This window comes from Chrysochloris asiatica, unplaced genomic scaffold, assembly GCF_000296735.1.
Source record: "Chrysochloris asiatica unplaced genomic scaffold, ChrAsi1.0 scaffold00007, whole genome shotgun sequence".
NCBI classification, from domain to species: domain Eukaryota; kingdom Metazoa; phylum Chordata; class Mammalia; order Afrosoricida; family Chrysochloridae; genus Chrysochloris; species Chrysochloris asiatica.
The window spans coordinates 23,379,321-23,405,524 of record NW_006408525.1 but is presented as its reverse complement, the minus strand read 5'-3'; the positions used below and the strand labels follow the sequence as shown (position 1 = coordinate 23,405,524).

At 36.4% G+C, this 26,204-nt stretch overlaps 1 protein-coding gene across 2 annotated transcripts in view; it reads left to right on the top strand.

Moving 5' to 3' along the window:
* NPEPPS (aminopeptidase puromycin sensitive) overlaps positions 1-26,204 on the top strand; it is a 126,674-nt gene that overhangs the window by 83,513 nt on the left and 16,957 nt on the right. The window contains exons 5-17 of one of the 2 annotated variants that reach the window (XM_006832526.1): positions 7,419-7,526; positions 8,969-9,169; positions 9,624-9,720; positions 9,845-9,878; positions 10,720-10,834; positions 13,476-13,640; positions 14,592-14,696; positions 15,094-15,154; positions 17,547-17,656; positions 19,673-19,736; positions 21,737-21,876; positions 23,716-23,850; positions 25,082-25,301. In XM_006832526.1, coding sequence (XP_006832589.1) covers positions 7,419-7,526; positions 8,969-9,169; positions 9,624-9,720; positions 9,845-9,878; positions 10,720-10,834; positions 13,476-13,640; positions 14,592-14,696; positions 15,094-15,154; positions 17,547-17,656; positions 19,673-19,736; positions 21,737-21,876; positions 23,716-23,850; positions 25,082-25,301 — 1,555 coding nt within the window. The remainder of the gene's footprint in view (positions 1-7,418; positions 7,527-8,968; positions 9,170-9,623; positions 9,721-9,844; positions 9,879-10,719; positions 10,835-13,475; positions 13,641-14,591; positions 14,697-15,093; positions 15,155-17,546; positions 17,657-19,672; positions 19,737-21,736; positions 21,877-23,715; positions 23,851-25,081; positions 25,302-26,204) is intronic. The other variant, XM_006832527.1, reaches the window with a different exon arrangement.

Genomic DNA, 26,204 nt, shown 5'->3' with positions numbered 1-26,204 from the left:
GCAGCCCGATTCGTAACCACTACGCTACCAGAGCTCCTTAAAAATGATACTAGAGATTGCAAAATAGAATTTTGTAAGACCAACAACTTATTTATTGCAAATACCTTTCTTAAACAACATAAAAGGCGATTATGGACCTCACCAGATAGAATACACAGGAATCCTATTAACTACATCTGTGGGAAAAGATGTTGGAAAAGCTCAATAGCATCAGTCAAAACAAGCCCAATCTGTGACCATCAGTTGCTCATATGCAAGTTCAGAGTGAAGTTGAAGAAAATTATAACAAGTTCCTGAGAGCCAAAATATGATCTTGAATATATCCCACCTGAATTTAGATAACATCTCAAAAGCAGATTTGATGTGTTAAGACACTAATAACCAAAGACCAGAAGAGTTATGGAATGACATCAAGAACATTATACAGGAAAAAAGCAGAAGGACATTAAAAAGACAGGAAAGAAAGGAAAGGCCAAAGTGAATGTCAGAAGAGACTCTGCAACTTGCTCTCCAGCATAGGGGAAGCTTAAGCAAATGGAAGAAATGTGGACATAAAAGGGCTAAAAATAAAATTTCAAAAGGCAGGTAGAGAAGAAAAGTAAATTATTATAAAGAAATGTAGAAAACCAAAAGGGAAGAACACACTCAGCATTTCTCAAGAAGGAAAAATTCAGGCCTTGACGTCAAATATTGAAGGATTCTATGGTCAAAATATTGAATGATGCAGAAGGCATCAAAAGAAGATGGGAGAGATGCACAAAGTCAACTGTACCAAAAAGAAACGGTCAATGTTCAACCATTTCAAGAGGTAGCACATGATCCAGGAAACAATGGCACAAAAGGAAGAAGTTCAAGCTATATTGAACTGGTGGAATACAAATGGAATCTTTAAACAAAATGACGCAGCACTGAAGGTGCTCACTCATCTGTGCCACCAAATTTGAAAGACAGCTACCTGGCCCACCAGCCTACTGATTGGAAGAGATCCATGTTATTGTTAAGTGCTGTTGAGTCGGTTCTGGCTCATAGCGACCCTGTATAGGGTTTCTAAGGAGCCGCTAGTAGATTTGAACCACCAACCTTTTGGATAACAGTTCAGTGCTTATCCTAAAGTGCCACACCATATTTTTGCCTTTTCCAAAGAAAGGTTACCCAAAAGAAAAGAATGTGGAAATTATCAAACAATATCATTATCACATACAAGTAAAATTTTAGTGAAGATAATTATAAAACGGTTGCAACAGTATGTCAACAGAGAACTGCCAGAAATGCAAGCCAGATTCAAAGGAGGGCATGTAGCTAGGGATGCAACTGCTGATGTCAGATGGATCTTGACTAAAAGCAGAGAATACCAGAAAGATGTTAGACTTGTGCTTTATTGATTGTATGAAGGGTTTTCACTGTGTGTATCACGACAAGCTTAACACTGAGAAGAATGGGTATTCCAGAACACTTAATTGTGCTCACGAGAAACCAGTACACAGACCACGAAGCATTTGTTAGAACATAATAAGGAGATAATGAATGGTTTAAAATCAGGAAAGGCATGTGCCAGGGTTGTGTCCTTTTACCATAGTTATTCAATCTATATGTTGAGCAAATAATCCAAGAAGCTGGGTTACATGGAAAAAGAATATGGCATCAGAATTGAAGCAACAATCATTAACACCTTACAATATGCAAATGATGCAACCTTGCTGCTGAAAGCAGAGATTTAAAATACTTAGTGAAAAAGATCAAAGACTATAGTCTTCAATATGGATTGCTTCTCAATGTAAATAAAGCAAATCCTTACCACTGGGCCAATAAATAACATCATGATAAATGGAGAAAAGATTGAAGTTGTCAAAGACTTCATTTTGCTTGTATCCACAGTCAACACTCATGGAAGCAGCAGTCAAGAAATCAAAGGACATATTGCATTAGGCAAATCTGGTGCACAAATGTCTTTAAAGTGTTGAAGAGCAAAGATGTCAGTTTGAGAACTAAGGTGTCCCTGCCCTAAGCCATGATTTTCACTAGTCTCATATGTATGTGAAAGTTGAACAGTGAGTAAGGAACACTGTAGAAGAATTGATGTATTTAAGTTATGGTGTTGGAGAAGAATATTAATAGTACCAGGGACTTCCAAAAAAAAAGAACAAATCTGTGTTAGAAGAAGTGCAGTCAGAATGTTCCTTAGAAGCCAGTGTAGTAATACTTCATCTATCATACTTCAGACACATTATCAGGAAGGACCAATCCCTAGAGAAAAGGACATCATGTTTGGCAAAGTGTATGGTAAGCATAAAAGGAAAAGGTCCCCAGTGAGATGGATTAACATAGTGGCAGCAGCAATGGGCTCAAATGTAAGAACAGTGTGAGGATTTGTTTTGTTCTGTTGTGCATAGGGTCGCTATGAGTCGAAACCTACTTGACAGTCCCTAACAACAACAGTAGTAGGAAAGATAGAATGAAGAGTACAGGGGAATCGTTATATATAGGTATTTGGAAAGGTTTTAATTATCTGAATTATTTTTATGCTGTGTACTGTGCAAGAATATAATTATTCTTCATTAGAATCATCCTCTTAGTATTTGGCACATGTGACTTTTCCTACTAAGTTAATAATAATGCTGGTATGTAGATAGCATTCCTTTGCTTTTATATTTCCTTTATCTTATCATATTACCTATGTTTGCTTTGATTTTTTTTTCAAGGATTTGCAAGTTATCAAATATATTTCACATAGAATAGTGGTGCTTTTTTTTTTTTTTTTTCCTTAAATGTTTTATTGTGAATTATGTGATAGTTTACAGGGGAGAACACTAGTTTTACATTCTAGAATAGTGGTGCTTTTAAATGTTAAATCAAATTAGATTTATTTCTGCAATTTTACAACATGGATAACAATTCAATATGTAAATAACTGATGGCTTCCGTGCTTATATGTCAAACCATATCCCTATGTTGTTTGTTTTGTATGGCCTGAAAGTTTAGTGTTTACTGGTATATCTTTCCAGGATTTTATTTTGTTTGCCTTCTGTTTTGTTTTACTTTATTTTTAATTTTTCTTGTGTCTTAGGTGAAAGTTTACACAGCAAATTAGTTTCCCATTCAGTAGTTTTTACATGAAGTGTTCAGTGGCATTGGTTGCATTCCCACAAATTGTCAGCATTCTCCCCACTTCTACCCTGGGTTCCCCATTTCCTTTTTATTTTTTTCAGTTTTTCTACCCCTTCCTGCTTCTCATTTTGCTTTTGGGTAAATGTTGTCCTTTTATCTTACATAATTGATGGTTTCTAAGAACATGTTCCTCTTGGGTGTTCTTGTTTATTTTATGAGGGTTTGTCTATTATTTGGAGGACTGGTGGTACAGTGGGTTAAGCATTGGGTTGCTAACTGAAAGGTTAGAGGTTCGAACCCACTAGCCACTCTATGGAGAAAGATGAGGCAGCCTCTGAAACAATATGGAAAAATTCCCTTCTGTCCTATAGGGTTCCAGGACATTTTTGTTCATTCTTCTGTATATTCAGTATTTTTTGCCAACACCATAATTTAAAGACATCATTTCTTCTCCATTCTTTGTCCAGCTTTCACATGCATATGAAGTAATTGGAAATACCATGGCTTTGGTTAGGTGTACCTTAATCCTCAAAGTGACATTTTTATCCTTTAATACTTTAAAGAGATCTTTTGCAGCAGATTTGCCCAATGCAGTACATTGTTGAATTTCTTGACTGCTGCTTCTATGGGCATTGATTGTGGTTCCAAGTATAATTAAGTCCTAGACAACTTTGATCTTTCCTCCATTTACTATGATGTTGTATAGTGGCCTACTTGTAAGGATTTTTGTTTTATTTAGAAGTGTAATCTATACTGAAGGTTGTAGTCTTTCATCTTCTTCAGTTAAGTTCTTCAAGTTGTCTTCCTTTTCTGTGTTTAAATGATTTCAGTGCTCATTTCTAGTCCTTTGGAACACTGTTTCATTCTGGAATGATTGTCTGGAATGTATTTCCAACCAAATCAATTTTCATTTTATTGGTGGTTGGCTAGAGAGACACTCTACATGAATACTTTATTTCCTGAATCGTCATATATATGAAAATCTTTTATTTGTCTTTTGTCATGGTAAATTTTACGTGGTATGTAGATCTGTTGATGAAAACAAGAAACAGAGGTGTCCTGGCACTTGTAACCAGTCCATGTTATTTTCTTATTGAACATAAGCAGTCTCACAAAATACCAACCTCAGACAAGGTTTCTCTGAGACCATGATAAAGACAAAACAAAACCTCCTCATAATTTCACCTTAGCATAGACAAAAGCAAGTTCACTGTGCCACTCTCTCTCAATTCAGTTGAGTTGCTGCTTTATCAATTACAGTTTTAGCAGTCTTGCACAAGCTCTCACTATCTATGATTTATTGAGAATATCCACTTGTAGAATTATCTCTGCTTTCTGAGAGTACCCTCTGTAGTAATTCCCTGCTTCCTTAGTCCTCCTCTCAAATCACCCAAACAAACCCAAATGAATTATCAGTTGACACTCTTAACTTGTACATGGGAGACATTCCTTGGTTCCCTAGCATGTATTATCTCCCTGCTATAATGAGTAATAAACCCAGCTTGGTTCAACTGTAGTTGAAGGGTAGTGCAGTTTACTTAAACCTTTTTTTCCCTTTGTATAGATTTCGTTGGAACAAAATTGACATCTCATTTTGTTAAGAGGGTAGTTGATGGCTAGAAGGTTTTTTTCTTCCTTTGTATGGTATATTTGTTTTCTTCCTGATTGCTTTTAAAAGTATTTATTTGATCTTGAAAGTTAAAAAAATGTTTACCAGATGTTTCCTTTTATTAATTTTTGTACGGTTCTTGGTGACCCCTATTCATTTTCAAATTGAGGTATTTCTTTAATATACCAAAGTTTTTTCTATAACATCTTTGGTGTGGTTTCTGTTCTCTCTTTTCTAAGGACATCAATTTAATAATAGGTGTAGCTCTGGTGCCTGTGCCTCACATGTATCTTTCATTGTTCTCATCACTTTGTCTTTTGTTTATTTAGAAAGTTTTCAGTCTTATTTTCAAAGTCGTTAATTTCTGTAGTGTAAACTCATTTATCTCCTGCTGCCTCTTCTAATTTAAAGTTTTCTGTGCTATTTTTCTTTCCTTATTTTATACTTATTTTTGATGTCTCATGAGGGTTCTTCAAGAAGTTTGTGAGGAAATGAAGTTAAAAGATAATGATGGAACAATGTACACTTGTCTGTGGATATTCATCAGCTACATGCTCAAATTTCTGATATAAGTAATTCTCAAGTTGAGAACTGAGTGGCTACTAATTTGCTACCTCGGCCAGAGATTAAGTTTCCCTGTGAACTTGGTTGAACCTCAGCATAGTGATCCTGATTGGTCGTCTTAGAGCAGGTGGTGGTCTGGCAACATCTTGCGTGTGGGGTCCCCAGCTGGTCTCCTTTCTCCCTGCCTTCTTCGGATGGCGGCTGTTTATGCTGGACGTGTGGCCAGAGACGGGCAAGGATCACGTGGAACCTCGGCAACCTAAGACAGAGCCATTGCCATGCTGCAATGAGTTTTGATGACGGGTTAAGACTGAGGAATTCACACTGACCGCCTAAGACAGGCAGCGTCCCTTAAACAAATAATAGATAAGGGGGAATCTGATGCAGACTGTGCAGACCTGGTCAGGAGTTCAAGTCCCTGTGGGCCCAAGCGTTGCTGACCGTCCAAAACATAGGCTCTGAGAATCAGACTTTAGCCACCTAGCAGACATAGCAAAATGTCCCTTATCTGATTATTCAGTTATGCTGGTTAGTAATTCCATACATGAGCCCTGGATACCCACAGACAAATGTAAAAACCTTCCCTAAAAGCCGAGACTGTAAATTCCAAAAAGGCAAAGTTTTTCCCAAAAAAAAAAAAAAAGCTAAAGAGGATAGAGAGAAACTGTTAACTGTTGGTATGTGGAGGGGATTATAATCAATGTAATGAAACAAGGTATATGAATGTTTGAATGTGAAACCGATGATGTTTGAATGTGAAACCCTGAAAACTTTCACTCAATCCACAATAAAAACCTTAAAAAAAAAAAAAAGATAATGAAAAATTTCCACGAACTTTTTGAAGCCCCCTTACGTTTGTTCATTGATAGAATTTTTATGATTTAATTTATTTTGTGCAAATAGCCGTCCAAAATTCTTTCTTAGAGAAAACCGTTTTCAGAAGTTTGCTTCTTCCGCTGCTGCATATTTTGTTGCCTCCTTTCAGGGCGACAAACTATCAGTGGTTCCTTTCTTTTTATGTCTTTGTTCTGTTTACTGAAGTTTCTTTTATAGCTGGGAGTATTCTGCTCCATGAAGCTTGCTTTTTATTTTGCCTTCACAAATATTTGCTCTTTTTTTCATTTTTACAGAAAAAGGTCCTTTTAGGTAGATCAAGTAGTGAAAGGTTTACTTATTGTATACAAAAATACCATTTAATGAATGACCTGTTTGAATTCATAGAGCGTTTATGTTTGCCATTCCAGATAAAGAGCAAAGCACAATAAGGACTGAAACCCCCCCCCCCCATTTTTAAATAAAAGTCAGTGAGGCGACCTTTCTTATTTTCCCAGCTCTGAGCTCCTGCAGGGTTGCTGTTGGTACTCTTGTGCATTGTAGTGTGTGAACATTCGTTATAAAGCCATTTTTATTACATTGAAATGTTGGAATGTTTAAGAAAAACAAAGATATAATTGTAGATGTGTATAGCACTGTAAATGAAGATCTTTAACTGACCTGTTTCCTTGGTCAGTGCTGGGGTGGTGGCGATAGATAGCAAGCACTGTGTCACTATCCAGCTTGTTGCCTGGCACTCAGTAGACAGTATATGCGGATATCCCCCGCTTCTCAAAAGTTCACTTTATGCTGGTTTGCTTTTATGAAAGATGTTTATTAGTAACTGTTTTTGCTAACTGAAAGAAATCCAAAGAGGATTTTTACTTTTACAAAAGTAAAAGGGTGTAAAGCAAGCATAGCGCTCAGCCCTTCTCTAGACGTGGCTATTCCAAGCTAGTGAGAGTGGTGTAGCCAAGCGGCTTTACCAGGAACTGCACTCAGCATCAAGTCCCACTATATGGTAGTGTTATTTTAGGGTTTATGTGTTGTGTGGTATGTGTGGTATGATTTGGTAAGTGATGTTTTGGGGCCTGGGAGCACTCAAAAAAATTTCCCAAGAAAAATGTTAATTGATTCTTCATTTCATGCTGTTAACAAAAGATTTCATAGGAGCACCCTACTTTTGGAAAGTGGGAGGGACCTGTGTTTAAATGAGTGAAAGAGTAAGTGAGTGACAGATGGTAGAAAGAGAGAAATGGCTGTTACTTCATGAAGTAACTGGTTAGGTTAATTCAGTGATATTCTTATTTCACATTCTTTTCTTAAGGCTACTGATGCCCGGAGGGCTTTCCCTTGCTGGGATGAACCTGCCATCAAAGCAACTTTTGATATTTCACTGGTTGTTCCTAAAGACAGAGTAGCTTTATCAAACATGGTATGTATATGTTTGTAAGTATATTTAAAATTTTAATAAGCTTTTAGCATTTTTTTATTTACTCACTAAATGGAATAACATTAAACCACCTAGAACAGTGTTTGGTACATAATGAGAACATAAATGTTACTTTATTTCTATCCAATAAGCCCTGTTTTACTTTTTTCTTAATTGCCTTATTTGATAGTATTATTTGCTTCTTTTAATTTGCAAATCTAAGTGATGAGTTTAATAAAATATCACCTGAAAGAAAAAAGTCTTTAATTTTTTTACTAAATGCCCAAAGAAAATGAAGTGTATTTAAGTTGTTGATTAGTTGTGTTCTTAGAATGTGATCTTTCTACCCATGTTATTGATCTCATATGTAAATAGAGTAAGCATTCATTACTAGAAATGTCTAGGATTTCCTGGTGTGATTCTGTAGGATTAGCACTGGACTGCTAACCACAAAGTCAGCAGTTCAAACCCACTAGCTACTCCTTGGAAACCCAAAACAGGGTTGCTATGAGTCAGAACCAACTCGATGACACTTAACAACAATAATGACAACCTTGTTTAAGAGATAGAATAGTCAGTAGCCTATAGTAACATGATTCAAGAAAACTTGGAAAAGTCTTCTATACCCCAAAATAACTGATGTTTGCCTTCCTTTATGAGTAGAGAGTGTTCTGTGGATAAAATGCCGTTCTTGTCTCAAATATTCTTGGGAGGAGTCCAATGTATTAAACTGGAATATTAATTTATACTTCAGAATGAATGACTTTATCAAGTCTGTTCTTGAACAAGTCTTCCTTGGAAGATAGACTAGAACTTGAGGAAACTAAGAAGCTGAGTGGGGGACAGAAGGAGAACATCAAAGGGAAATTAGGAATTCTGAAGGTAAATTGTAGTCTTGGGTGGTGCAAATGGTTCATGTGCTCCACTGTTTACTGAAAGGTTAGGGGTTGGAGTCTACTCAGAAGTGCCTTGGGAAAAAGGCCTGGCAATCTACTTCTAAAAAATCAGTCACTGAAAACCCTATGAAGGACAGTTCTGCGCTGACACACATGGGGTTTACATGAGTCAGCATGAACTTGAAGATTTGAAATGGCAGCTTCCACAGTTATGTTTTATTTTGATGAATAATTGTCTCCTATTTTTTTTCACTTGAAAAGTATTGAGGTCTTACACAAGGCAACCTAATACCTGGCATGTCATTTGCATTAAAGAAAAGTTGATTCCTTTTAAGTTCCTGGTAAATTTAACACTTTAGCCAACAACTCTTTATAATGTGAGTACTTTATCAGATCACTTTCCTTCTAAAAAGATGTGTACAGCATAAAAGCATTAGATGAATTGGGTAGAGAAGGAAGCGAAGGAGAAGCAACAAAGCCTGCAGTGTTTAGTGTTTTTTACTTTAAGGTAAATCTGTTTAATTTTTATCCCCCCTTTTTCCTTTTAAGAATGTAATTGACCGGAAACCATATCCTGATGATGAAAATTTAGTGGAAGTGAAGTTTGCCCGAACACCTGTCATGTCTACATATCTGGTGGCATTTGTTGTGGGTGAATATGACTTTGTAGAAACAAGGTCAAAAGATGGTGTCTGTGTCCGTGTTTACACCCCTGTTGGCAAAGCAGAGCAAGGAAAATTTGCGTTAGAGGTAAATGTACTTGAAGAGGATTGTTCCAACAGTCCATAACTCCAGGTTGGGGAATTTACATTTCTGATCAATTATTAGTACAGTTATTTACAATTTAATCTAAAATGTGTTGTGTTTCTTAGGTTTTATTTTTAGTTGAATTCTGGGAATACAAACCTTGGCATTGCAGTAACATTTTATAAGATAATGATTAAAAGAATATGAGTAGAGTTTATTCATCCAGGCAGAGGGTGGGCAAAGATGTAATTATATTCTTCATACCAAGTTAGAAATGGAGGAAAGTTGGGCCAATATATACAAAGCCTGGGGCTAAGGCAGTCTTTGGAGATAGACTCCTGAGGATTGGTTCTAGTAATTTGAGATTCTTTGGCCTGCAACAGGATTCCTTTGTGGATTTCTGTATGGATTACAATAAAATACTTATTAGATGGTACTTTTGTTTATACTTTTATAGGTCGCTGCTAAAACCCTGCCTTTTTATAAGGACTACTTCAATGTTCCTTATCCTCTACCTAAAATTGATCTCATTGCTATTGCAGACTTTGCAGCTGGTAAAGTAAATTTCATTTTATTGCTGAATTGTAATGGCTTTTCTTAAATTTTGTGATTTTGAGAAATATGTGTGTATATATATATATGTATTTATCATCAAATATTTGTATTTATTTTATGAAGGTGCCATGGAGAACTGGGGCCTTGTTACTTACAGGTATGTTCATGATGCTTTACCCTGTCTTTTCTTTTCATTCACTAATTTCATAAGGGCTTCACTCCTGACTCAGCCGAGTAGCTTCTGCTTTATATCTGTTGTAAATTTTCCTTTCTGTGCACATTTCAGGAATGCAGATGGACCCCCCTCTGAGGGTGTAAGATTTTAAAATGAGCATCTGGCTTCAGTAACATTTTTAGATATATTCTTGGCTGAGTATCTCATTTCGGTGCCTTCCCTTCCTTCCAGTAGTTTCATAGCTATTTATCCAGCTTGAAAAACCCTCCCTAATTTCATATACTCTAGCCAAGTTTTTACATGTCCATCACCACAGTATAAACATGTGGGTTGTATAATTTTTAAAGCCGGGTCTAAGCAAGTTTTTGCAGTCTACTTTCAATTACCTTCTTAGATGAGCTATGTTTTGTACAGCCTGCTCGGTGTCCTTTTTGGAACTATGGAATGCATCTCTCCCCATTTCCACTTCCCCACTCGCCTTTGTTGGTGAAAGGACTATCTTCTCTCTCTAGCACAATAAATTCTAATCCCTGTGACACCATTTTTCTAAAAATTCAGGCAGCTATCCTATCAATAAACTGATCATTATTATTGCGTCACATCTTTGAACTTTTGTTGTATGAATATTGTTAGGGTATTCTTTAATCTTCTGGAACTTTTTCTATCCTGGATATACTCTGAGGAAGCACTTTCTTGACGTCTCTAAAGCCTAATGTCACTATCTCATAAAACACTATCATGTTTTGAGTCTCTCCCATTGTACATGCCAGTTTTTCACTACAGTACTTTTATTACTTTTTTGTTGTTTTTTTATTAAACACAGGGAGACTGCATTGCTTATTGATCCAAAAAACTCCTGTTCTTCATCACGCCAGTGGGTTGCTCTGGTTGTGGGACATGAACTCGCCCATCAATGGTTTGGAAATCTTGTTACTATGGTATTTAATATTTTTAAGTGCTCAAATATATTTATCTACATCCTGCAGCACATTATTTTGGCTACATAATATTACAGGTTTGGCTGGAACGTTGTGCCAAAAAAATATTTGGGTAATAAGAAAAGATTATTTTTAAATGTCCACTTTGAAAAGTGTTTATCAGAATTTCTCTGTTGATCCAGAGCATGTAGACAATCTTCATTCCACAGAAAACACTTCTTAAACAGAATTCTAGAATTTGCCTTCCCATGAGGAAAAGTCAGAGTACAGGCTGTATGTAGTTTCTCAATTCTAATGTACTATGTAATTCACTAGCTGAAAAGTAACCTACTAAATAATAAACTGATCTTTGATTAGGTCAGAATGTTCTTAGGGGTTAGTTTTTCATTGCCTAAATATTATATTGAAATTGTTAAGTGCCATCGAATCAGTTCCAATTCATAGCAACCCTGTGTAGAGTTTCCAAGGAGCGGCTGGTGAGTTTGAACTGACCTGCAGTCTAGTGCATTATCCTTCAATGCCAGACCAAGACTCCATATTGAAATGTGTTGTTGTTGTTGTTGTTAACTGCCATCGAGTCAGTTCCAACTCATAGCAACGCTGTTTAGTATTTCTGAGGAGCAGTTTGTGAGCTTGAACAGCCGACCTTGCAGCTCAAACAGACCTTGCAATCCAGCACATTAACCCACAGTGCCACACCAGGACTCCATACTGAAATTAGATAGACATGAAAGCAAAGAGGAGTCCAGGAGGCTCTCCAGGATAATGCACTGGACCAGAAGGTCAGTTTGAACTGAAAGGGTGGTGCTTCAAACCCACTAGCTGCTCCTTGGAAACCCTAGACTGGGTCATTACGAGTCAGAACCAACCCGAGGGCACTTAACAACAACAAGAAACTGCAGGTGTGCATTCCAGCTATACCACTGCAACCTGTATTTATTAAAATGTTTGCAGTGAACGATCTCTGCCCCTTTACTCTTGATCTTTCACTCTTAATTCTAAACATATAATATCTGTGGAAGCCTACAGGGCTAGAACTTGAGAACACAGGACTTAATAAACTAAAAGAATTGGAGATTTTGGAGCCAAATGCTACTAGTTAAATATATTGCATAAAGCACTTAGACTGATGTCAGGCAGCATTTTAGGTTGCCACAGAACAGAGCCCAACTTGGATATTGGTTAAATCGACGCATCCCGGAAATAAACAATAAAGTAAGACTTTTAACAGTGTCTGAGAGAATTTCTAAATTCAACCCTTGAAATGAAACCTTTTCCTTTTGCTTTGGGTGTTTAGGACTGCGAAAGTGGTGCCTTTCAACTAACATATCAAGTTTGCTGCTTCCTGTCAAACACAGTATTTTTGTTCAGCAGAGCAAAACTTGATTTTTATGATATTATTTGAAACCACAAGCAACACGTTTTAGTAGGGGAAATGTGTATCGTCATATTGCTTTAAAACAACTTTCTACTGGATTTGGGTAACTATAATAATTACTAAGGAGTGCTGGTGGTGCAGCATTTAAGCGGCTGGCTGCTAGCCCACCCAGTAGCTCCCCAGGAGAAAGACGTGGAAAGATAACAGCCTTGAAAATCCTGTGGGACCACCTGTGCTGTTCATGGGATCACTCTGAGTAAAAAATGGACTCGATGGCACCCAACAGCAATGACATTCTAGCTACTAGTGGCCAATTGTGTTAACAAACTGAAGTACTGAGGACTTTTATAGGGTGTTTATTAGTTTTGTACCGGCTTATCTTTCTGGATGCTACTAGTTAAATATATTGCATAAAGCATTTAGACTGATGGTCACATGTCACTTAATTGATCTTTGCAGAATTTCCAAAAGCCCTTTTGTTTTTACCATTACATTAGTCCTTTGGCATCTGCTTTGCATTTATGTATTGCTTTCTTTTCATAAGAGATTTAATTAACTTTAGTGAAAATTAGATTAAGATCTCTCTTTTTTTAAGTTGCTTTTATCTGTGACCCAGTGTATTCTTTACCCAATCCCCTCTACTCTAAATTCTTATTAATAAGTGAGAATTTTAGTATTCCATAAATGTATAAGCACCATTTACTCCTAAACTACTTATTTCCAGAACTTTTCTATTAATTTCACATGATCCTTAATGTCAGCACTGCAACCTTTTTATTTATCTTAAAACTTGGATCTGTCAATCAACTCTGGCTTTTCCCAGTCATTATGGAAATAGTGTCCACTTTTCCCTAAGTCTCCAACGTTTTCTTAAAGGGAAATTCTTAACTAAACTAAATTTTGTATGATGGTATTTGTTATTTCAGCTCTGATCTACTTTTATTCCTCATTTCCCCTCTTCCACATACAGGTTTGTTTTTGAAATAAAAAATTACACTTAGCAGTGTTGTGTTTTTGAAATAAAAATTACACTTAGCAGTGTTCTGTTACTGTCCCTCAGATTTAAGGCTCATACTATTAGTGGTCCTGTCTTGGCATCTTTTAGGCTTCTCTGTCTTCAGAGATTTGAGTTACTGACTAAATGCTTTCAATTGGATTTTAGCTCACTAATAGTTAGGTTTGAATATAGTAAAAGCCGTGTGTTTTTCAAACTAATAGAACGACAAGCATTTAGATATATATTTTTTCTTTTTCTTTTTTAAGGAATGGTGGACTCATCTTTGGTTAAATGAAGGCTTTGCTTCCTGGATTGAGTATCTGTGTGTAGACCACTGCTTTCCAGAGTATGATATTTGGACTCAGTTTGTTTCTGCTGATTACACCCGTGCCCAGGAGCTTGATGCCTTAGATAACAGCCATCCTATTGAAGTGAGCAGCCATACTTTCCAACCACAGTTCATTGCCCTCATTGTCAATGAAATAAATCATTTATTAGAGAGTTACTTAAGACTCGAAAAAAAGGGAAGATTGCCTGGGTGATTTCACTTTACTTGTTTTTATATTTTGTACTTTCAGTCTTGAAAATATAACAGTAGTAAGTTCTAATTAATGTTTCTTTTTAAGGTGTTGATGTTGTTAGTACCGTCATGTCGGTTTCAGCTCATAGAGAACCCAGTATAGGGTATCTGAGGAGCACCTGGTGTCTTTGAACTGCCAACCTTGTGGCTATCAATCCAGTGCTTATCGTACAGCACCACACCAGAACGCCTCTTTTTAGGACAGACATAAAAATTTGGTCTTTGTAGAGGCTGTTGCTATGTACCTATAAGCATTCATTCATTAGGTGCTTTTTTGTTGAGTGGTACAAGTGGAGAATCATACTTGTGATTCCGTCGTTTGTCTCAAGAAAGTTCTGAACATACCCTTTTATTGTTGTCATTGTTTATGTGTAAGTTTTAATTATCTTGACTTCGTTTACCTTTACTTCAGTTAGCTTATATGTATAAATTTTGCCTCTCAAGTGCTAGTTTCATAATCCTATTTGGCATATTTAACCAACGTCTTATATGATTATAAGCCAGTGTAACTAGTGCAAGAAATCATAGTGACTTTTCTCCTAGCCGAGGTGAGACAGGACTGGAACTTAGGCCTTAGGAGATGACAGGCTCATATTATGTACTCCACTTTACTAGTATTAGTTACTGCACTTTTTAAAATGTAGTAACTATGCAAAATAGTTAGTACTGAAGCATTCTGAGTGAGCTAAAGGCAGAAAAGTATCTTGTGAGTTAGAAGGGTTTTCCTAGAAAGCTTTTCATGTAATTCAGTGTTGCAGGCTGTCTGCTTCGTGTCATAACCCTGAATCACACTGTCTGCCAGGTCAGTGTGGGCCATCCTTCTGAGGTTGATGAGATATTTGATGCAATATCATATAGCAAAGGTGCATCTGTCATCCGAATGCTGCATGATTACATTGGGGATAAGGTAAGAAAGCCATTTTTTATATCTCCTGTTCTTTTTTGGTGAAAGTTGTAGAATTTTGCATACTATTTGATTCTATTTGGAATAAGATAATTTTACTGGAATCTAAGAGCGCAGTACCATGCTCTGGCTTGTCTTCCTTTCTTTTTATATTGACTGTAATGGTTTCTTAGATGAATGATGTGCAAATATATTTGAGGGTGGAGGATGGGAGACTTAACCAAAACTTAAAAGCAAGGGCATGAGGCAAAGATGCGTTCTTAAAAGGCAGTAGGCATTAGATGGAAATTTTAAGTGCATCTGACATGTTTAAGAAATTTACTTTTGAGTACTAATAAGCCAGTGTACTGTAAATTCTGAGATGTGACTCTCCTGAATTTTAAAAATTGTGTTTTCTCAGGACTTTAAGAAAGGAATGAACATGTACTTAACAAAGTTCCAACAGAAGAATGCTGCCACAGGTAATCTTTCATAGTTTAACATGGGAGTGAGATGAAGAAGGTTTTGGCACTTAATCTAGAATGAGGCATTTTCTGTTTATCCCAAATGCTTAACTTTCCATGCGATGAATAGGAAATAAAGTTGACTTATTTGAAACCATATAGTAAATCATTGGATCAACATAAGTCAGAAGCCACGATACTTTTGGTCATTCTCCAGCATTCTACTTTCCATAGTTTGCTACTTAAAGAGTATTAGAAACTTCAGTCTACTAGAGTGTGTTCTTTTTTTGGTGACTACCTACTGCCATCACATTTTTGACAATTGGCTGGTTTTATTGCCCTACACGGACCATCTAAAATAGCTAGGTTGTTGTTGTGAAGTGCCATCGAGTCAATTCCAATCAATAGCAACACTGTATAGGGTTTCCAAGGAGCACCTGGTGAGCTTGAACCACCAACCTTGCAATTCAAACGACTTTGCAGTCTGACTCATTAGCCCACACTGCTATACCAGGACTCCAAAATAACTCTAAATGAATCCTTTTCAGGAATGAACTCATGGAACTACAGTTTCAGTGTACTAGTAATATATTAACATTTTAACACATGGTAGTCAATAATTTATTGGATATCAATGCCAAAAGGAAAAATAAATGTGTTAAGAGTTACTTGATTATGGAAAAAAACCTGACTTGGAATTTCGAGTTCTCCAGTGAACAAAAAATATTTCAGAAGACGAGGTTTGTGGTAATTCATGTCTAAAAGAAGGACAGAGGTTCAAAGAGGCCTGAACATGAGCTGTTCCTGAGGTTAGTGGCCTTTGAATTAAAAATACAGCATTGCCTCTCTCTTTGGGCCAGTATATAATCTTGACTACTACCCATCTCCCCTCCCAAAAAGAATTTCCTGTTTAGTTTATAAAAGGGCAATCTATTCTGTTCTTGAAGCAGATCTAGAGAAAATGTACTTTTGCAAATTCTCAAACTCTGTATGTATATGAAGCCCTGGTGGTACAGTTGTTAAAGTGCTCAACCGTTTGTTAACCGGTGGTTTGAAACCACCAGCAGCTCCAAAGGAGAAAATGTGGCAGTCTGCTTCCATAAAGTTTATGGCCTTGGAAACCCCCTGAGGTGATTTTCCTCTGTCCAGAGGATCACTATGAGTCAAAATCAATGGGAAGGCAGTGGGTTTGTTTTCCTGTGTATGTGGAGAAGCTTATGCTTCTTAAATTGTATATTTATATAGTCATCTGGAGTGTCTTAAAATGCTTGTCATTCCATAGGTCTGGGGTGGTGCCTGAGAGTCTGCATTTCTAACAGGCTACTAGGTGAAGCCAGTACTGTTTGTTCCTGAGCTGCATTTGCAATAGCGAGGCTTAACCATTTAACATCTTTGGTTTTTTTGTGAATACAACTGCAATTTATTCATATAAGTTTTAATTACCATCATGGTCTTCATGTTCTTCCAGCAATTTCAGTGTCCCCTTGGAATTTTCTCTCTCATGCTAAGGTTAGAGTTATCTTTCTAAAAATGAATATCTAATTGTATCTATCACCTTTTGATTGAAAGGTGAGATCCACATTCCTTTCAAGATTGAGTCTGTGCTTCTTTATAAGACTCTGTATGCAAGTGTTGAACAATTCGGCCCCTGCTCACTTTCGGAGCCTCCTCTCTTACTACACCCTCCACAGGCACCCTCTATTCTTCAGCCTTATTGCTGTTTTTGATACTTTGTCCTTTCTATACTTTTGCTGTTTGTATATAGACCATTTGTTTTGTTTACTGGAATGCCCCTGTCCCCTTTTCTATCTGATAAATAACTCATCTTTAAAACGTAGGTCAAAAGTTGCCTCTTGTGACACTTTAGTTTCTTTGAAATGCTCTTTAGCTGCCTTTCTTTTATATATACCGCCATTTTCCACATGTATTATATACATTTATTTTGACATTTATTGTATTTATTGTGTTGTGTGATATTGCTGTTTTGCTTTCCTACCACCAATGATGTTTGATGATGTGAATTTCACTACTGCCTCACTGAGAATTTTTAACTTCTGTTCATTGAGTTAGTATGATCATCTTATAGTTTGTGAAAGATTCATTAGTGATGTTGACTGTGTTTCTATTTGTATTTCTTCTTGTTGGAAGTCTATTTGTCTTTTGTATTTTATAATTTTTCTTATAAATTAGCACAGTTAATAACATCTTAACCTAAAAGACCAGCTTTTATAATAGCATTACTTAATGGGGCAGTACAGACAATTCTGCCTAATGTTGCTTCCGAAACTTGAAGGAACCAAAGGACTGCTTAGCAATGGTGATGCTTCAGTGTGAAAAGTTAAATACACTTTTTCATTCATGTAGGAAAATCAGAGTCAACATTTTAGATTTTCGTCTGCTTGTCTTCTAGAGGATCTCTGGGAAAGTTTAGAAAGTGCTAGTGGTAAACCCATAGCTGCTGTGATGAATACCTGGACCAAACAAATGGGATTCCCCCTCATTTATGTGGAATCAGAACAGGTAGACTTATTTTTACATCTTTTTGTGTTTTGATATTGTATTGAATGAAATTAAATATAGTTTTATTAAATTTTCTTATCTGTACTTTGCATATTCTTGGTGACATTTAAGCCACCCCTTTTACTCTTTTCACAGTGACTTACTGTCTCTGCAGTAAATTAGTTGATCCCTACAACATTAAAATTATACATGCTATAGTTGAAAAAGATGTCCTGGTGGTACCTCACTTTAAGCATTGGGCCACTAACTAGAAGACTGGCCTTTCAAACCCATCAGTTCAAACCCACCAGCCACTCTGTGGGAGAAAGATGAGCCTATATGCTCCTATAAACATTTTTAGTCTTGGAAACCTGAAGGAGTAGTTCTGCACTGTCCTATAGGGTCTCTATGAGTCAGAACCAACTTGATGACACTTAACAACAATAACACTATAACCCCCTAAAATAAACCCACTGCCACTGAATCCATTCTGACTCATAGTGACCCTATATAGGGTTTCCAAAAAGCAACTGGTGGGTTTGAACCACTGACCTTGTAGTTAAACTGATCTTATGGTCCAACACACTATCCTGCAGTGCAACACCAGGAAAAAATATTATCTACCCAAGAGGAACTTCAAAAAGTTCATGGGCAAATTCCATTATCTTTTGATTCTGCTCTTCCATGAACTTTTTAAAGCCCCCTAATAATTCTGATGTCAACAAGTAGACTTTATTTTGGGAATGCAAAGTTGATTTGACGTTCAAAAATGATTCAGTGTATCAGAATTAACTTAATGTCAGCTGGTCTGGTTTTTGGTTTATTGACTTATAACCACTCCATTAGCAGAATAAAATAGAAAAACTCACGATTGCATCAGTAGATGCAGTGAAGGCGTTTCGTTAAATTCAGTATCATTTATAACGTAGTTTTCTGAAGTTGTGTTTTAATGTTGGTTGAGTAGCATACAAAGATAATTGATGATGATTCCTTTCACTTCTGGGGGTGTTATTCCCTCAAAAGTTTTCAACACCTCAAAACCATTAAACTTTCTAACTATTGCATGTGAAGCAGACTAACTGTTAGGCCAGTAATTTTTTTCTTCAAACAGAGCACATTTAAGAGCATAATAGTTTATCAGTTAGAACAGAGAACATTAATACCTCGCTTCCTCCCAACATTAGGAATCATTAACTTTTCTATCCAACTACTTCAAGGTTTTGTTTTCTATGTTTGCAAGCACAGCCACCTCATCCTTCATTTTTCATTACAATAAAAATGTTGCTTTAAACTTTTTACAGGAAATCTATGTGATTATGCACACTGTGTATAAGTTCCGAAGTGGTCACTTCAAGCCATTGTGGCCTCCTTCACTTAGATTTTTCTTAACATTTCAATTTTGTTTCTTATAGTTTATAACTATGAAAGTGATGGGCCCAATTTTACAATTGATTTAGGTGATCAGAAACCTGTTATATCTTTTGTTATTTTAAACTTTCTAGGGTATAACAACAAATGACAAATGAAACAAAAAACTAGATAGTATTGAAATGGTTTTTTAAAAACGTGCCATGTGTATTATTAGTTGCTTGTAGCTTTTTAGTCATTTGTAGTTTTTTATCTTTTCCTTGTTATTATGTGTATTTCACTGCAAAGGTCATCCTGTGACAGGTCTGTGCTTTCTTTCATGTTTATCAATCCTTCTGAAACTGAATTCTGAAATACTGAATCCACATACTAATCTCGTATTTCCATTTCTTGAAAGTGGAAAAGACTGCATGATATTTATAAAGATTAAAATAAAATTTGATTTATTATTTATTATTCAGTATCCCTTTGAAAACTTTTAACACCTTAGAAGTAGTGACTTCTTTCTCCTTCTGTAGTTTATCTTCACCACCATTGCCATTTGACTAAAATATTTAATGAAAGTCTTCTTTGTCACAGAAATGGTACACTCCTTCCCCCACCCCCCCACCCCCCACCCCCACAAAAAAAAGTGTTACTGCTAATATAGCCTTTATTTTGTTTTTTTAGGTAGAAGATGACAGAGTACTGAGGTTGTCCCAAAGGAAGTTCTGTGCTAGTGGCCCATATGTTGGTAAGCCAATGACTATACTTGAGAGCTGATCAATGATTAGCATTCTATAGCAATAATAGGAAATAATTATCCAATTTTTCTGTACTTTTTTTTTTTTTTTTTTAGGGAGTCTAACATTTTATTGCTTCTTACTTAGAGCAGTAATTCCCAAGGTGCCTGTTGTTGAGCCCACACATCACATCTCCTGACACAGAACCTCCTAATGTGAAGCCAAGAAAACTTCCATTTTTCATAAAAACCCCAAGTGATATACTATGCACCCAATGACTTTAGGAATGAACATATTTTCCCCAACAAAACTCTCACGTTTGCCTAGTCTAATTCATTTCTTTCCCTTTTTCGTACTTTTAATAGAATTAAATAAACACAAGGCAATGGCAGTAAATTAAGAGTACAGTCTATGAAATCAAAAGAGATGATTCGTGAGCTTTTTGTAGTGTTTTGTTATATTCTTGGACTTTTGAGATTCCTGGTCTCTGTGTGTGATTAGAGGCTGTAGGATCGAAGAAAGATACGAACACCCAAGAATTGATGTCTCCAGCCTTAATCTCAAAGAGAAGACTTGATATGTTAGTGTTGGTGGCCAATCTTTGTTCTTAATTCTTAGATGTAGTAAATAAATAAATTCATCCCAGTGATTATTTAGATTTATTATGTACCAGTCATTGTGTTAAGCATCTATAACTGGCCCTTAATTTATAGTCTCACCAACCATATAAGGTAGGTGGTGGTATTTCCATTTTACACATGACGGAGCTGAAACACAGCTAAGTTAGTTCAGTTGTCTGAGATTGCCCATCTAATGTAACTAAAGTATGAAAGTTTCACAAAAAGTGTTCTCACTTCAAGAGTTTGGGCGCTTGCCTATCACTCTACTCAGCTGTACTGAATTAGACTTTTACCTAGGAAGTTCATTAAAAAGTCATTAGACTCTTAACCCAGGAAATTAATTAAAAAGAAAAATCAAGAAGTGTTTTTCTGTACCTTTCTCACTTCCTTTAAAACAGTAGTTCTCATCCAGGAAAGTATGTGTCAGAGTTACTTTATGCCTTTTCATGTTCCACCCACCAAAATCTAATGTACTTTATTGAAGTTAGGAGGAATTAGCCTTCCACCCTTAACCTCCCTTAGCCTTTAGATTAATTTTGTAATGAATACGTGTGACAAACAAATGACAGACTTATTATTCAGATACATCCCAAGAGTTACAATTGTTGTTTCTACCTCATACCTATAATCTGCCCTGTGGGACTGACGGGTTTTACAGGTTTTACTAATGCTCTGAGACCAACATAAGTAACTTTGAAACCTAAAATGTCCAAGTATCAAGAGGAGCTTTGAATTCTGGTTTAGCCTGATAGCATTAAGCTGTCTGACTTGTAAGATAGCTCCATTAATGTACTAAACAATGACTCTCTTTTGTTTGACATCTTAATGTAAAATCTATTGCTGTCTGGCATCATAGACAGTGTATATGCCTTATATCAGCTTTGGTTTTTAGATGACTCCTTAGTATTGGAATCCAAAAGCTCTCTGGATGTATCCAGTGTGTCAGTAGGATATGTACAAATGTGGTCACCATGAGTCAGACTCTACTTGACAAGTAACTCACAGCAGTAACATATTGGAATTTTTTGTTTTTAAATACTACATGAGTATTTACGTGCATTTATTCAAAAATTATTTTAGCAGTAAAATCATTGCCATTTCTGTTTCTCTATCAAAGGAAAAGAATGATTACATTAAAATCATTACATTTGTGAGTCTATAAATGAGTGTTCTTTTTTATGATTATTGTGATTTTGTCATTAATTCTCTTCTTTGCACTAATATTAATCTGGTTGCCTGGGAGAGAGTATATATCACTTAAAATGAGCCATTGACCCAAGCAGTTAAACCCAAGCCCATGGTTAGGACAACCGGTACCCTCTCTCCACCTTGCCTTTCATTTCTTCCCATGTGAAATTCTTTTTCAAGTTTTCTGTTTGTTCTTGCTTAAGGAGAAGACTGTCCCCAGTGGATGGTTCCTATCACAGTCTCTACTAGTGAGGATCCCAGCCATGCCAAACTGAATATACTAATGGACAAACCAGAATTGAATGTAGTTTTGAAAAACGTCAAACCAGACCAGTGGGTGAAGGTGAGTCCCAGAATTAACAATCCTTTTTGTCTTATCTAAATTGATTTATTTTTTTCTTACTTCCTTTAGGCATCTTAAAATAACTGCCTCTCAATTCTGCTGCTTCGGTTAGATTCGTTTAAAATTTTTTCTAAGCTTTACTTTGTGTCAATTTCTAAATAGAATTTATATGTTGTGTAAAGGGGTGGTAGGTAAACATTAAGATGGGTAGGGTTGGTAAAAAAAGTTTTAAAGTAGTAGTCTGTATTGAAAATCTCATTAATCAAAACAATTATCACCTTGCAAGTCCAAACTTCCCTGACATTATAATGACACTATAATTTTAGTGATGTGGTGTTCTGTTTGTATAACTATAATCACATGAAATCAGACATCTAATAATCAGTTTGAATGCAAAATTCATTTAATTGATAAGTGTCTTTAAAAAAGTATCTACTCTAAACCTTTTTTATAGATTCTGAATAGAAATTACATTGTCTCAGAGTTTTGTGCTTTAATTTTTAAGATATATTTTTTAAATATGCCCAATGGGATATTTTACTGCCATTTGAATTGAGAATTGATAATCGGGGAATTGTGGCACTGGGCTACTAACCACAAGGTTTGCTGTTCAAACCCACCATTTGCTCCTTGGAAACCCCATACAAGGTCGCTATGAGTCTAAAACGACTCAACAGCAGCAACGCATAAAAATAGTAAAATATTTATATTGTATGCTATCATTTTACTATTAGAATATTTTTCATATAATACTTAAAAAAAAATTTTTTAACTCTTAGTAAATAACTTATAGAGAATAACGTTCAGTGAATCTAAAAATCTTATAAAATCGCCTTATGTCCTTGTAATTCTTTAAAATTTGTTTTTGTTAAGTGCCCTCAAGTTGGGATGAACTCATAGTGACCCTGTATAGGGTTACTGAGGAGCTACTGGTGGGTTTGTACTACCGATCTTGCTATTAGCTATTAGCAGCAATTAGCAGCCAGTGCTTATCCTACAGCACCACACCAAGAATCCTTAAAATTTAGGACCTGTCTGTCATTCTGCTGAAGTCTTGGACTCAACAGATCAACATTTGTGAAGGCTTTGTTTTTGCAGATCCCACTATCCAGGTGTTTCTCTATATACATTTGGGGGGAAAAAAAAAAAAAAGTTTAAGCTCATTGCCATGAAGTCAGGTCCAACTCATAGCAACTCTATGGCATAGACCTGCCCGATAGGGTTTCCAAGGCTGTGTTCTTTATGGAAACCAACTGCCCTATCTTTCTCCCATGAAGTCATTGGTAGATTCAACCACTGACCTTTGTGGTTGGCAGTCAAGATCTGTACTGCATCAGCAGGGCTCCTTATTTTATATCTAGTACACATTTTCTCTAAAACATAACCTCTAGGATTAGAAATCAAAATTTAGTCACTGCCATGTTCTTACTGTCCCTCACTTTGGCCCCCACTATTTCAAGTTTGGAGGCCTGGTGTGGCACTGTGGCTTAATGTGCTGAACTGCAAGGTCGGTTTGAATCACAGGGTCAGCGGTTCAAGCTCACCAGTCGCTCCTTGGAAAGCCTATACAGGGTCACTATGAGTCAGAACCAACTTGACAGCACTTAACGACGACAACACTTCAAGTCTCTGATTTCTTTTGCCTCTGTATTTGTCTTTGGCAACCCATTTTTATCTTCATGTGTTGTTTTTGTTTTAATTCCTGTCAGGTTATGGATGTCATCTTTGTAGATTTTCATCTAGATGTGTCTAAAATCAGAACTCCTTTCACACCTACAAATAGTTAATGTCTAAAAACAAATGGAACTGTTCAATAGTACCTATTGTGTATCTTTTCAGTTAAACCTAGGAACAGTTGGGTTTTATCGGACCCAGTACAGCTCGGCCATGCTGGAAAGTTTACTGCCAGGCATTCGTGACCTTTCTCTGCCCCCAGTGGATCGACTTGGACTACAGAATGACCTCTTCTCCTTGGTGAGCCCCTCTCATTCAGATTGTATGATGGATTGTTTTGGCTAAAGGATTTTGTTTTTTTCTGGAGTTTCCTGACTAAAGCTTAATTAGAGGAATATAGCTCTTCCTGGAGGTTAGCCTTTGGGAGTAGAGCAAACAACTAATTATTAATTGCCATGACAAGATGGAACCTATATAATTTACCTGAAGCAAACCTCATTTCACCATTTCTAAGTAATTTTTTGTAAGTCTTAGTTAAACTATCCTTTGTAAGGCAAAATTTCTTTTGAACAGAAATAGTATGAGCCTAAAAGAACTTTCTCTATACTGATAGATTTTGTTTGTTTTTGTTTTAAAATAACAAATTCAGAGTGATTTGTGCTTTTCTAAAATAGGAATTGTGCTTTTTTGGGAAACTCTAGAATTTCCCAAATTCCATTACTTCTCAAATTATTAAAGCCCATTAGCTTTAGAATTATGTTTATATTTAGCTGTGTTTCAAAAAGGATTTAAAGCAGCAATTAGTATTATTATCTATATGTACCCAGCATGGCTTAGGTAGTTTCTAGGTGCCTTTGACTTAAAATTATAAGATTCCTGCTAGTTTTCCTTTAAATTAGACTTCAAGTTTCCCCTCTCTTCTGTAGTAATCGGTCTTGGAGTCCTCCTTTATATAAGCACCGATTAGCCGTGATGCACAAAGTCTCCCATCTGCTGAAGGAGACCTGTCCCATAAGAATGGACTCTTGTGTGGTTGACTGCTCTAACAGAAGTTCTTTTTTCTGTTAGTTCTGAAAGGACTGAAATTGTGCCTGCCAGTTTATATTCTTTTAGGAAAGAGTAAAGGACAGGTTAAACTGGCATAGTTCATAGGTCCAGTTCCAAGTTGGCCCCCAACTATTTCTGCAACTTTTCTGAAAGTAATAAAATTTCAAACAAAACCAAGACCTCAGAAACCCAATAGAAATAGGAACTTAATTCTCATTTTTCTTAAATGCCTCCCAAATTGGTGCAATTTTTGTGTAATTTCTTTAAAGTGACTCTTTAATCAATAGCAAGAACGTACATGAGAACTCTTGTCACAGTAGGCTTTTTATTTTGACAGCATACTAGTTTGTACTTAGATAGTCTCATTTCCTCTAAACCAGAGATGACTGCTTAGCGGTAAATAATACCAAAAAATACATGCTTGTGTGTTTCTATTTTGCTTTTGTTTGAAGACTAGATTAATTTGTGTTTTTTCCTATCCCAGGCTCGAGCTGGAATCATTAGCACTGTAGAGGTTCTAAAAGTCATGGAGGCTTTTGTGAATGAGCCCAATTATACTGTATGGAGCGACCTGAGCTGTAACCTGGGGATTCTCTCAACTCTCTTGTCCCACACAGACTTCTATGAGGAAATCCAGGAGTTTGTGAAAGATGTCTTTTCACCTATAGGGGAGAGACTGGGCTGGGACCCCAAACCTGGAGAAGGTAACGGATGAACTGGAAGGTTAAAGAATTGATCAGAAATTGGCTTTTGATTTAACTCAGCGATGGTTAACAATAGCATCGTCTTTGATTGAATCTGTTGGCAGTTACTGTTGAATACTAGCCAGAAATTCCCATTAAGACATAATTAAGCCTACTTGTGAAGTTACATGGATCACCAACATTGGAATAAATAGTGATTGTTATGTGTATTTCTTGCTACGTAGGATTTGTGCACAAAGCAAATGGTAGATGTAAGTCTTTTACAGAGTTCAAAAGGTCCAGTGATAAGAACAGCTGAAGGGAATTTTGGACAGCTAAAAAGGAATTAATATATTGTCACCATATAATTACTACAACCACCACTCGTCTGTCAGTTTGTCGTACTGTGGTGGCTTGTGAGTTGCTATGATTCTGAAAGCTATGCCACCGGTATTTTAAATACCAGCAGGGTCACCCATGGTGGACAGGTTTCAGATGAGCTTCCAGACAAAGACAGACTAGGAAGAAGGAGTGACGAACTACTTCCGAATCTTTAGTCACTGAAAACCTTATGAATAGCAGAGAAACACTGTCAGAAATAAAAATGAGTCCCTCAGGTTGGAAGGCACTCAAAATACGACTGAAGAAGAGCTGCCTCCTTAAAGTAGAGTTGACCATGATAATGAGAATGGAGTAAAGCCCATGGGAGAAAAGCCCACAGGACCTTCATTTGCTGATGGGGCACAGCTCAGAACGAAGAGAAACAGCTGTAAACATCCATTGAAAATCGGAACATGGAATGTACGAAGTATGAATCTGGGGAAATTGGCAGTTGTCAAAAATTAAATGGAACGCATAAACATCAATATCTTAGGCATTAGTGAGCTGAAATGGACTGGTATTGGCCATTTTGAATCTGACAAC